Genomic DNA, 14,318 nt, shown 5'->3' with positions numbered 1-14,318 from the left:
GAGTTAACAGCATTCCCTTGACATTGCTACTCTCGGCCTTCACGTTAACAGACATCGCAAGGCTTGGAGATGCTGTTGAACTAAGCTTGCAGACTTGCTATAGTGCATCCTATAGGTAGAAAATTCAGCAGTCACAGTGCACCAATGGTGGCAGAGGTGGATTTTGAGTTCACTGTCAGTAACATTGATTAAGTCAACTGTTTTTCCTGGATAGGGTTGAGTTTGAGTGTTGTGGCAGCTCACCCATCCAGGTCAGTGGTGAATATTCCATCACACTGTTGACTTGAGCCTTGTAAATGGTAGAGGGGTTTGGAGGGCTCAGCAGTTGATCCATTCATCACACAGTACCCAGACTCTACCCTGTTTTGTAATAATAGTGTTAATAAGGTTCTAGTCAATGATAACCTCCAAGTTGTCAATAGTTGGGGAGTCAATAGTGGTGGTGTAGTTGAAAGTCAGTAGGAGATAACTGGGCTTTTCTTGTTGGAGATGATCATTGTCTAATAGTCCTGCGATGCAACTGTTACTTGCCACTTATCAGTCCAAGCCTGCATGTTTGTTATCCAGGCCCAGCTGTAGGATGGCATGGGCTGCTTATTTTTAATGAGAAGTTGGGAATGGATCTGAACACTGTGGGAACAGCCCCACACATAAAACTTTATGACAGAAAGGCATTAATGAAGCAACTGAAGATGGTTGGGCGGAGGATTCTGCCCTGAGGAACTCCTCCTATGAGATCTTACAGCTGTGATGATTGGCCTCCAATATCCACAAAAATCTTCCTGTGCATCAGGTATGACTACAGCTGCTGAAGGGATTTCCCACTGACCTGAGGTTTGCTGGGGCTTCTTGGTGTCATACCTCATCAAATGTGCCCGGTGTCAAGAGCAGTTACACTCACCTCTCCTCTGCCATTTAGCTCATGTCTGTTAGCATTCAGCTGTTAGTCAACTTCCTTCCTTATATGGTTCATAATGACACACTTTGAGTAAGCACAAGATATTTGATGGCAGAGTATATGGAACAGACTTCATACACATATAGCACAGGGGAATAATCTATACTGTATACGGATAGTGACTTTCAGTTTCTAGTTCTATCTTGCAAGAACTGTTGAAAACCATACTATTTTTTAGACCTTATTTTGCCAACATCAAATTTACATGTCGCAGATATGACCTTATGCTGTATCTGTTCCTGAATAATTTGAAAACAGTTGATTTACATAAAGTCAGTTGTTTACTTCAAAGATACTTCCCTCAAACAAATATTCCCGACTTAACTGTTCTCGAATCATCGGGGTAAGTTGATTAACTGCTTATGCTATAATTAATGAATTCTCTATTTTGGTTTCTTACACTAACCACAAAATTCAAACTTTAGTTACTAATGCTTGATAACTTCTCAATCACTTATTTCCTTGCATAAGCATTTTCCACATAATATTTAGACATGAAAAGATGATAAGCAATGTTTCCTCCTGTGGCACCCAAAACTTGCATGTTTATATTGGAAAGCATGTTGTTTAATGCTGCTTGTAGAATGATGAAATCACATGGCTGAAAGGCTTTTTCATTCCAACCCACCACGAGTTTGAAGATAAAGAGTTAGCATCTTCCTGTAAAATAGCAGGGTGTTTTTTTGGAAAAATGATGGTATTGGCATTAGCCTGTGAAAAGGGTTTACTAACACTGACTTGATTGTTCGAGCTGTGTAATTATAATGGTAAACAGCCAGCACATGTAAAGAAAATGTCTTTAATCCGATTGAATTAGTTTGGTAAGAGCAAAATACTTCCAAAACCGTGACCTCTATCAAGTAGAAGGGCAAGGGCAGCAAATTCTTGGGAACACCACCACCTGCAAGTTCCCCTCCAAGCCACACACCATCCTGACTTGAAACTATATCGCTGTTCCTTCACCATCGCTGGGTCAAAATCCTGGAACTCCCTTCCTAACAGCACTGTGGGTGTACCTACCCCACATGGACTGCAGCGGTTCAAGAAAGCAGCTCACCACCACCTTCTCAAGGGCAATTAGGGATGGGCAATAAATGCTGGCCTAGCCAGCGATGCCCACATCCCATCAAAGAATAAAAAAAACTGCAGATGCTGGAACTCTGAAATGAGAACAGAAAGTGCCAGAAATACTCAGCAGGTCTGGCAGCATCTGTGCAGAGAGAAACAAAGTTAACATTTCAGGTCTGTGAGCTTTCATCAGAACTGGCAAAAGTTAGAAATGTAACAGTCTTTGAGCAAGTGAAAGGGGGGAGGGGGAGGAAGAACAAGAAGGAAGGACTGTGATAGAATGGGGGGAGGGGGGGTTGGGGAGAAGAAGAGATTAAATATCAGATGTCATGGAACAGAATGCAAATGGCTGTGCTGAAAGACAAAGCACGAGTCCAGAGAGAATGCTAATGGCAGAATAATAAACAGCTCTGTACGAAAGCAAAAACATGAAAAATAAGTTTAAGACTAGCACATGGTTAAAAAATAAATTAATTAAAAGAGGAATATATATATAAACAAAAATAAAATAAAAATAATAAAGAAACAAAAAATAATGGGGCTCACAGTCTAAAATTACTGAACTCAATATTGAGTCCAGAAGGCTGTAGAGTGCCTAATCGGAAGATGAGGTGCTGTTCCTCGAGCTTGCTTTGATGTTCACTGGAACACTGCAGCAGGCCGAGAATAGAAATGTGGGCATGGGAACAAGGTGGTGAATTAAAATAGCAAGCAAGTGGAAGCTCAGGATCATGTCTGCGGACTGAGCGGAGGTGTTCTGCAAAGCCGTTACCCAATCTGCATTTGGTCTCCCCAGTTTAGAGGAGACCGCACTGTGAGCAGCGAATACAGTATACTAAACTGAAAGAAGTACAAGTAAATCGCTGCTTTATCTGGAAGGAGTGTTTGGGGCCTTGGAGAGTGAGGAGAGAGGGAGTAAAAGGGCAGATATCACACCTCCTGCGCTTGCATGGGAAGGTGGCGTGGGGAGGAGACGAGGTGTTAGGGGTAATGGAGGAGTGGACGGGGGTGTCGTGGAGGGAACGGACCCTTTGGAATGCTGACAGGGAAGGGGAGGGGAAGATGTGTTTATGGTGGCATCATGCTGGAGGTGGTGGAAATGGCGGAGGATGATCCTTTGGATGTGGAGGCTAGTGGGGTGGAAAGTGAGGAAAAGGGGAACCTTGTCGCAGTTCTGGGAGGGAGGGAAAGTATTAGTTTGAATTAGTTTGCTACTGGGCATGCCCATTTTAAGAAGTAACAAGGGCGCCATCTGCTGTTTCCATTTAAGTACCACAAGCTAAGGAAGATGTAATTGGGCAGGCACTGACTTCGACAAAAACCCAGCACGAAAATAGATTTATCTTAAACTAGCTAAGCATTGAAAGATGTTATGCCTGCAGAAAAAGCAATCTGCAGTGGAACTAGATGTGTCTCCAACATATTAAAGCACTTTGAGATCTCAAACCCTAAGGTTATTAAGGTTTTTAAATAATACAGCCAAAACCTTAAAGTCTAAAACACTAACACTCAGATCTCCATCAAAAATCAATTTTTTTTGTATTCTCCTTTAATAATATTTGATATGTACAAATTCCACTTACATATATCAATTTACGGCTGGTAGCTGTATTACTGCATTTGCACCTGTGCAATTTGGGTGCACACTGATATCAAACTAGTGCCATAACTCTGGTTTTTGGGCCTGTTCTGACTCCTAAATGCGCTAAAGGAAAGTTGTGTGAGACCTTCATCAGCTGGCCTTCTCTCACCACATGTATTTAGTACCATGTGTGGTAGAGTCTACTGAATTATAAAGACGGCACAGCTGATGGGAGAAAGGAAGTAAACTCCAAACAGCAGCAAGAACAGAGAGCAGGGTGGTGAAGTGCAAAGTTGGACAGATGTCAGGAAGTATTTGTCTCTTCACTTGTCCTAGTACCACTTCCTTTCACCTTACACCATCATGCCTTTTGTCATTTACTCTCTCCTGTCTTCCATCCTCACAGACCTTCCCTTTTATTCTTTCTTCCCCTCCCTTCTTTTCCTGTCTCTGCTGAGAAATGCAGAAACATTCAGCAGGTCAATTAGCAGTTGTGGAGAGATCAGATAGGTTTCAGGGATGGACACTGCCAGAAATAAAAGGTGAAAGACATTAAAAAGCAATAAAGCAAAGGGGAAGGAAACACATAAACATACAGGAGAAGTACATAAATGTAAAAACAGATGCTTTAAATGGTTCACATGAAAAAATAGATGAGAGAAATGAAAGACATTTACAATACACAAAGAACATGTCAATAGTTAAGGCAGTAGGAGTTAAGGCAGGCATAAGTGGAGATAATTACACTTTATATAAAGCCTTTAACATAGTAAAATAGTAAAAATTTAGGGGGAGGCAGTGGTGTAGTGGTACGGTCACTGGACTAGTAATCCAGAGCCCAGGCTAATGCTCTGGGGACTTGGATTCAAATCCCACCAGGGCAGATGGTGAAATTTGAATTCAATTAATAAATCTAGAATTAAAAAACTAGTCTAATGATGACCATAAAGCCATTGTAGATTGTTGTAAAAACCCATCTGGTTCACTAATGCCCTTTAAGGAAGGAAATCAGCCTTTCTTACCTGGTCTGGACTACATGTGACTCCACACCCACAACAGTATGGCTGACTCTTAAAAAAATGCCCTCTGAAATGGCCTAGCAAGCTACTCAGTTCAAGGGCAAATTAGGGATGGGCAATAAATACTGGCCTAGTCAACGACGCCCACATCCCACAAGATGAAAAAAAAATGCCCCAAGGCACTTCACAAGAGCATTATCAAATGAAATTTGACACCAAGTCACAAAGAATCATAGAATAGTTACAGCAGAGAAGGCGGTCATTTGGCCTGTCATTCCCATGCTGGCTCTCTAAGAGCAGCTCAGCTGGTCCCACTCCCCTTCTTTCCCCGTAGCCCTGCAAATTTTTTCTCTTCAGATAATTATCCAATTCTCTTTTGAAAGCTACAATTGATTCTGCCTCCACCACACTCTCAGGCAGTGCTTTCCAGATCCTAAACACACGACGTGTGAAAAGGTTTCTCCGCATGTGGCTGCCAGCCTATGTCCTTTCCTCTGCACAGTTCACAATACTTCCAAGTTTTGTGTCATCTGCAAATTTTGAAATTGTGCCTTGCACATTCAAGTATAGGTCATTAATATAGATCAAGAAAATAATATAATATAGATCCTTTGACAGCACCTTCCAAACCCGCAATCTCTACCACGTAGAAAGACAAAAGCAGCAGATGCATGGGAACACCACCACCTGCAAGTTCCCCTCCAAACCACACCCCATCCTGACTTGGAATTATATCGCCGTTCCTTCACTATCGCTGGGTCAAAATCCTGAAACTCCCTTGGTGTACCTACAACCCAAGGACTGCAGCGGTTCAAGAAGGCAGATCACCATCACCTTCTCAAAGGCAATTAGGGATGAGCAATAAATGCTGGCCTGGCCAGTGACGGTCACGTCCCACGAACGAATGAAAAAAAAGCAGTGGTCCCAGTACCGACCCCTGGGGAACCCCACTGTATACCTTCCTCCAGTCCAAAAAACAACCATTCACCACCACCCTCTGTTTCCTGTCACTCAGCAAACTTCATATTTATGCTGCCACTGCCCTATTTATTTCATGGGCTTTAAGTTTGCTGACAAGCACTTATCAAACACCTTTTGGAAGTGCATGTACACCACATCAATCTCATTAGCCTCATCAACCCTCTCTGTTATCTCATCAAAACAACAGAAGTAATTTGCCTTTACCAAATCCATGCTGGCTTTCCTTAATTTATCAACATCTGTCCAAGTGACTGTTAATTTTGTCCTGGATTACCATTTCTAAAAGCTTTCCCACCATGGAGGTTAAACTAACTGGCCTGTAGTTCCTGGGCTTATCCTTACACCCTTTTTTGAACAAGGGTATAGAATTTGTAATTCTCCAGTCCTCTGGCACCACCCCTGTATCTAAAGAGCACTGGAAGATTACAGCCAGTGCCTCCGCAATTTCCGCCCTTACTTTCCTCAGATGCATCTCATTCGGTCCTGTTGACTTATCAACTGCACAGCCAGCCTTTCCAATACCTCCTCTTTATCAATTTTTAGCCCCTCCAGTATCTCACCTCTTCTTTCACTATGATTTTGGTCGCATCTTTGGAAAAGGTGGCAAAAGGTTTCATCAAAGAGGTAGGTTTTAAGGAGCATCTTAAAAAAGGAGAGACAGGTTGAGAGGCAGAGAGTTCTAGGGAGGGAATTCCAGGGCTTAGGACCGAGGCAGCAGAAGCACAGTTACTAATGGTGGATCAGTGGAAATCAGGGATGCTCAAGATACCAGAATCTGAGAAGCCCAGAGAGCTCTAAGGATTGTAGGGCTAGAGGAGGTTATAGAGAAAGGGAGGACGAAGGCCACAAAGGGATTTAAAAACTGGGGGGGGGGGAATTTTATGCTGGCAGTGGGGTTCTCGATGTCAGGGGAAATTGACATCCAGATCCCTGCTTCACCTCTACTATGGAAGGCCCACCATGTTTAGTGCCAATCAGGCACTTAACTGGACAGCAGCAGGTCTTCCATTGGATTTAGGACCCCATTGCCAGAAGTCCCGGCCTTGCAGAGATTTACAGCCAATCAGCGGCTGGCAGCTGCAGTGCCACTGCGGAAATGGTGGCTGCTGCTGTAGCTGCAACGACCAAACACCGAGGTGCGGCACTGGAACTAGGCCTCAGATAGGTCAGGGTGGGAGGGTCCTCACAGGGTGGGGGTTGCGGGAGAGGGTGGGTGGGGGTTGCGGGAGAGGGTGGGTGGGGGGTCAGTGGCAAGTGGGGGGCTGTCCCTCAGCGCCCACCCCCCCATTTCCCACTGCCTGGTCCCTCGTTTAGGCACTAAACATTCACAGACCTTCCCACCCTGGACTAAATTTCAGCAGAGGTGGGATGGTGGCAGGGTTCTCCACCCGCCACCAACCCCCCAACACCGCCACCATTCCACTCGATTTTGTGCTCTCCCCGCCTCCAAACCAGGCCCAGGGAGAGCATAAAATTCCACCCCAGGATGACAATTTGAAATCTGAGACACTGTCAAATCAGGACCAAGTAGGCTGGCAAACACCAGGTAATGGGTTAACAGGACTTAGGGAAAGTTAGGATATACATCACCAGTATTTCCTGACAAAGCAAAAATGGGAGTGTTATAGTTAAAATTTGAAGTTACTAAAGTGAATATGAAGGGCAGAGGGTTGCACTGCAATCATTGGAGGCTCTCACTGATGACAAACAAGATTCCCATTAAGCACCAAAAATTACTTAAATTTATTTTGCTCGTGATTTCTCAAGCTTTGTGTGGGAAATGCACAAACAGAATTCTAGAACCTCCATAACTGTTTGCAGTTGAATGCTCTTCTTGCCTTTTAAGAGGCCCCTCTTTAATCGGGATTCTGCTGGTTCAGGACTGTTTAGTAAATCATCTCATTTTAAAAGTTTTAGGTCCTGTTTTGTATTTTGATGGGTGCATTTGTTTATTCTTTGGTTTCTTGCTAATGTTTATGTTCACATAACATTTCATGGAGGTTGAAACTAACTTTAAACACCCTAAAATGTTACAGTGAGAGCTTGAGGATGAGGAACAATCAGGATGGTGTCTCCTTGCACTGACGCTGCCAAAACTGGGTCCACAGCCTCTGCCAAAGCTACTTGGGTATATCAGAGGAGATGTGTCTTTCTCCAGGTCCAGATCCAGATCATGCCCATAATGTGCCATTTTGTTGTACAAGCAGAAAAGTTGTCTTCAGATGCTAGTAGCTGAAGAAAACATGCATTGAGACAATCGGCTGTGCAACTGGCAGGCCGGTCACTGTCAGTCATTCAGTGACGATGTACCAGGAATCTAGATCATGTTACAATGACTTAAGGTCCTTGGAAGATGTGAGCATGGCAAGCCTTACAACTGTACTTTGCATCTCGAATGTGCGACCTGCTGAGATATAGTATGCATGAGACGCAATAAAAATTGATGTGAGTACTTGGCCGAGGTGAGGGACAAATGTGGAACAGGGTGACAGGGAATACTTTGTGGCATGCAATCTTGAGCTCTTTGATGCACGGTTCTGTTAGGCAGTCTTACTTTACTGGATTGCTTAAAAGTTGGAATCTTCTGCATCTGCTCCCACGTTCTGCTGGTAGCATTCCCCTGATTATGTCTGGTTGATGCCTGCTTTTCATTCCTGGGATGTGGGCGTCGCTGGCCAGGCCAGCATTTATTGCCCATCCCTAATTGCCCTTGAGAAGGTGGTGGTGAGATGCCTTCTTGAACCGCTGCAGTCCATTTGGGGTATACCCACAGTGCTGTTAGGAAGGGAGTTCCAGGATTTTGACCCAGCGACAGTGAAGGAAAGGCGATATAGTTCCAAGTCAGGATGGTGTGTGACAGAAATAGTGCACTGCTGTCTTCTGGAGAGGGTGCCTTGAAATGCCAACCAGGGTACCTTCCACATACCCACCTCATGCAGCAGCACATCTATTTCCCAGCCATGAAACCATGTGTTCAAATGCTGTACATGGTCAGTCACTTGCCCACAAAATCTAGTTCCATATAGGGTTCTGTTCATTTTCCTCACCACACCACATCACCTTACCTTCCCTACCCCATCCCCTTTCCCCAGCCTTGGCAAATGTTGACAAATATTTCAAATTCACTTTGAAACTTTCTAAAGACTTAAACAATATTTGTTATCATTTGTAGCCACTTATTATTTAAGAGTACACGTCCCTTTAAATTGGACCTGCTGACCAACTTGTGCATACAGTCTCCATTTTGTTAGCTCCCTCTATATAGTAAAAATTGCACAGAACATTATGAATAATTATTCACATGAATTAATTCCAGTCAGTCTGCTCATGGCACTGTTGATTAACTCTGCTTCAAAAAGGTTAGGCAGCAAGGTCTGGACTGCATATCAGCTCTTTAATAGATACCTTAGAAAAACAAGCAAAATTGTAGCATTCCAGTTTTTCAACATTATCTTGGGATATACAGATGGGTACAAAACCTTGGAACTGGAAAATAATCCAACTGCAGCACAACGCAAGCTATGGTCAAGTTACTTTGTGGACTGTCCACCATGGAAATAGAATGTTGTCTGAATTCCACAGTCAGTTGCTATACATTCCTCTATTAAGGGTTTCACTGGTTTTCATTTATGTATTCCTCCATTTATCTCAAACTGCCTCTATAGAGGCAAGTCTTGGGCCATAAAACATAAGTAAATTAACCTAAACACAGAGTCGGCCGGAGTCCAGAAGTGATGCTAAGCAAATTAGGAAAGTAGTTTTTTTTTATATCATAATGAGTCTGGACAGTGAATGAATGAACAAAGTTTATAAGCAGTTTGTTAAATTACCTAAAAAAATTCTTTATAGATTCTCACAAACAAAAGTTCATTATACAGTAATTTATATTCCGTGAAAAATCATCCAATTACTAATGGACAGGCAGAAGGTTAGCTCCACAATATTATTCATTATGCCCCACTAGCAAATATCAGGTGGGTCTGACTATGCCCATTATGGAACATGATTAGTCATAGTCATCATTACACTTATTATTACAGCTTAAATATTTTCCCTAAAAATGCAGACAGCAGAATCAAGTGGATAGGATTAAAACTTATTTTTGTTCTGTGAAAAATGAAGGATATAAGGAAATTAAGAGATCAGTAAAATCAGCATTATATTATCCTATTTAAAATGTGAACTAGTTACCTGGCACTGCCACAAATGTGCTAATTTTTCCTTTTGACATGGATTATTTGACATGCAACAGAAGGCTGACTGCCAATACATGTAACTTAGTAACTCCTGCTTATCATCCACCCGTGATTGGTGATGAAGATTGGTAATCATGCTGCTATTCATACTTAGGTCTTGCATGATGATATGCAAAAATAAGTCACCTTTTAATCTGTTTAAGATGTTTATACAGCATATGGAATGAAAAAGCGTGCTCCTTTTGTGCCGCATTTGCTACTTTAGATTCGAGGAAGGTTCCATTAATTTGGAAAATAGCAAATGTAACTCTCTTATTCAAAAAGAGAGGGAGACAGAAAGCAGGAAACTACAGGCCAGTTAGCTGAACATCTGTCCTGGGAAAATGTTAGAAGCTATTTCTTTTTTTTTCTTTGGCCTCCTTGTCTCGAGAGACAATGGGTAAGCGCTTGGAGGTGGTCAGTGGTTTGTGCAGCAGTGCCTGGAGTGGCTATAAAGGCTAGAGTGACAGACTCTTCCACAGGTGCTGCAGATATTAAAGACTTTATAACAGGGCAGGGATCAGTGCTGAGTGAGGCCTCAACTTTTTACAATTTATATAAATGACTTGGATGAAGGGACCGAAGGTATGGTTGCTAAATTTCCTGATGACACAAAGATAGATAGGAAAGTAAGTTGTGAAGAGGACATAAGGAGGTTACAAAGAGATATAGATATCTGTGTAAACTTCTTTGTGTTCAAAGCATTGAGTGGGCAAAGATCTGGCAAATGGAGTATAATGTGGGAAAATGTGAAATGGTCCATTTTGACAGGAAGAATTTTAAAAAAGCATATTATCTAACTGGTAAGGGATTGCAAAGCTCTGAGATGCAGAGGGATCTGGGTGTCCTGATGCATGAATCACAAAAGGTTAGTATGCAGGTACAGCAAGTAATTAGGAAAGCTAATAAAATGTTATCATTTATTGCGAGGGGAATTGAATACAAAAGTAGGAAGATTATGCTTCAGTTATACAGGGCATTGGTGAGACCTCATCTGCAGTACTGTGTACAGTACTCTGAAAATGTGTAGGAAGCAGTTCAGAAAAGGTTTACTAGACTAATACCTGGAATGGGCAGGTTGTTTTATGAGGAAAAGTTTGTCACGCTAGGCTTGTATCTGCTGGAGTTTAGAGTAAGAGGCGACTTGATTGAAACATATAAAATCCTAAGGTATGTGGAAAGGATGTTTCCTCTTGTGGGAGAATCTAGAACTAGGGGTCACCATTTAAAAATAAGGAGCCGCCCATTTAAGACAGAGATGAAGAGAATTTTTTTTCTCTCAGAAAGTCGTAAGTCTTTGGAACTCTCTTTCTCAAAAGGCAATGGAAGCAGAGTCTTTGAATATTTGTAAGGCAGAGGTAGATAGATTCTTGATAAGCAAGGGGGTGGAAGGTTATTGGGGGTAGGCGGAAATGTGGAGTTGAGGATACAATCTGATCAGCCATGCTCATGTTGAATGGCAGAGCAGGCTCGAGGGGCCAAATGGCCTACTGCTGCTCTAAATTCGTATGCTCGTATGATCACATCTCTTCACTCTCCCATCAGACATTCATATAGGGTTATACTTTCGTCCAGTCACTAATGTGAGTCAAACGGTCAGTGTCAGCATTCACCTGCTATACCCAATGATATTTTCATTCACAATGACTGAAGGAAATTGTACCTGGTTTTTCTAACTACGGATTATACACATGGATACTGTCAGTTATGTTGGTCTCCCTAGAAAGGATCCTCCCCCATTAATTAAAAAAAACTCTCAACTGAAATGAAGATACACGGACCTTCTTATTCAATACAGAGTAAGGTCATTATAATTGTGTACAAGAGCCTAATTTATCACAAGGTAACACATAGGCCCCATTACCAATACTTCAGCCCAATAATGGATTATCCCACCTTGGGGCATGCGTCTTATTTCACTGGAAAGAAATTAGATTTTCTTTTTTAATTCCCTACAGTACAAGACAAGAAAATTATGCCTTGGTACATATTTGCAAATAAATGCATAACGTATCAGATAATAGTTAAGAGTATAGGAGATTGATGCTCAAAGTTTTACAAAATAATTCTTTGTACCTAAACAATAATTACAAAATCTGCTGACTACATCTGTCAAACACTGACAAAGCACAGAGTTAAGAAATTCTTTACTCCAATGCCTTAGGGATTCAGGAGACTAAATTTAAATGTGAAATTCCTGAAACTGTGGGTGTGAGGACAGGTGCGGGCACACCCTGAAAATAGCAAACTCTGATGGTGTGTCAGTCTTCCAACGTCTCCGCGACGCGGCGCAATTTTTAAAAAGAGGGCGGGGAGCCAGCAACCTGCACACCTCCAATTAACTTGCCATTAAGCTCATTGAAGAGTTTGTTACCGTGCTGGAGAGGGGCAGAATAAAATTTCCAAAGGTAATAATGGAAAAGGCAAAAAGTCTGGGACATGTTAGTGCACAGCTGTCAGAAGCCATTATTGATTGTGGCTGCTGATGAAAAATCTTGTCTAAAAAAGGATAGTCAAACTGAGGTGCTCATGCAGTGGCACAAATTTGCAGAGTGGCTTCAGTTCTTGAGGAGTGAGTGTTTGGGCACTTGTGTGGACCATGAGGCTGCTGGCCCTCTGCTCTCCTGCCTGCTCCATTCCTCCAGGCAATGGAAAGCCCAGTAATGGCTGCCATTTGCCTTTTAAAAGTACCCTCTGGAACAAGTTCCTGCCTCCTCCCCACACCTGGAATCCCTAATTGGGTGTCGAACCCGCCTCTAGGCCATTTAGGGCCTTTCCCTTTAAAAATCGTGGTGATTCAGTGCGAGGTTGGGACCCAGAAATTATCTGACTGTTGGGTTCCTGACTCCAGATCGAAAATCCATCCCTAAATCTTCAAATAAAGAGACTGCTACCAGCAAAATAATACTGCAATTGAATTATATAAAACCACCATCTGGGATTTTTACCTCACTAAATCCCAAATTGAAATAGGCCAAGGAAGTAAATTTTGGTAATTTAATTTAACATCTTCCCGGGCGGGAAGTGAGCGGACTGCAGTCAGTGGCCGGAGGGGATCCTCCCCGCTCCCCCGCATCTGCCAACCAGTCCTGGCAATGTGGAACACCGCGCACGCGCAGTGTGCAGGAGCCCGTTTGCGCATGTGCGCAGCTTGACACAGTCTGATGGCATTAGCGGCCGGCTGCGTTGTCAGGAATCACTTTGATCATATAATGACCTCTACCTTTTCCATTTTTATCTGCACGCTACAGATATTAATTGAAGTGCATCACATTTCTTTTAATAATGTTACTCTACTGTTGACCAGTTTCATAATATGCTTCACCTGGATTTTAGATATACCTCAGTTCATGATGCTATTCTGTAGCAATAATTCTTTTTTCCACTTTATCCCCCAACTAGATCCATTTTATCCACATTGTTTTTTCCCAATGAAATCAACGGAAATGTAAAAACAACCAACAGTTTCGATAATGACCAATCCACAACACCAGTTTTGCACCACAGCAGCAATTTGAAAATCTAGCCAATTATACCTAGATATAAAAAGCAATACATACAATTGTATCCTTTTAAAATTTACACAGATTCCTTATACAATTTCGGAAAGACTGATCTCCAATCACATTTTGTGCCAGTAAAATCATATTCATCACATGAAGGAACGGTTGTGATTCTGGTTTGCTGTTGATTTCAACACCAAGCTATACTTTACAACACTTAACAGATTCTTATACCAGTCAATGATGTAAACCAAATTGTCCATGGTTTACAAAATATTCATAATCATTTTCAACATTGAGAAGAAGCAAAAAGATTCTGAATTTTTTGGAAGTTAATAAATTACAAACATTACTTTCCAAACAGCCTTCAGTGGCTTGCATTCCATAAAAGTGACAGGCAGCAAAACATTAAGAGCTTCAGTCACACAGAAAAGAATAAATCAAGCAAATCCAAAAAGGTAACAAGGTAAAAAGAAAAAAGTAATTAGTGTAAAACCTGAACACCTTCTGTTCAGTTTTACGATTCTCAACTTTTTTTGCGAACTACATCCAGCAGGTGGCAGAGTAAAACAAAGAAAAAGTTGTTACTTACAGGCGTGCTGCCATCAGAAAGAGTGTTCATGCTGATAGAGGTGCTCATCTTTTCCGATGAGAGGGACGGTGGTGACGGACTCCGTTTCTCCATGCAGCTATGCCGGAGGGGCTCTTGGCGCTGCAGGTACTCACGCCAGGCTCGTTGAATGCTATATTTTTAAAATATAATTACAAATGCTTAGATTAATTAATAGAATTCCAATCAGGGTAAGTATAACAGTAACTGAATTAATAAGAATATTAGCCCAGAGCAGGTCTAGAGACATTTTAATTAAAATTAATAGTTTGTACAAGGTACTAACTGGATTACAAAAGAAAACAAGACGAGAGATATTTTTCTTAGATCATAGATGGCCAGCTGAGACCAGTTGCTTGCAA

General features: G+C 42.0%; 1 protein-coding gene across 2 annotated transcripts in view; it reads right to left on the bottom strand.

Moving 5' to 3' along the window:
* schip1 (schwannomin interacting protein 1) overlaps positions 1–14,067 on the bottom strand; it is a 763,480-nt gene extending 749,413 nt beyond the window's left edge. The window contains exon 1 of one of the 2 annotated variants that reach the window (XM_068042157.1): positions 13,939–14,067. In XM_068042157.1, the coding sequence (XP_067898258.1) occupies positions 13,939–14,031 (93 nt within the window). In that variant the 5' untranslated portion in view covers positions 14,032–14,067. The remainder of the gene's footprint in view (positions 1–13,938) is intronic. The other variant, XM_068042156.1, reaches the window with a different exon arrangement.
* Between the last annotated feature and the right edge of the window lie 251 nt (positions 14,068–14,318).

Source organism: Heterodontus francisci, chromosome 11, assembly GCF_036365525.1.
Source record: "Heterodontus francisci isolate sHetFra1 chromosome 11, sHetFra1.hap1, whole genome shotgun sequence".
NCBI lineage: Eukaryota > Metazoa > Chordata > Chondrichthyes > Heterodontiformes > Heterodontidae > Heterodontus > Heterodontus francisci.
Note: the sequence above shows the minus strand (reverse complement) of the source record. Positions and strands in the feature narration are given on the sequence as shown.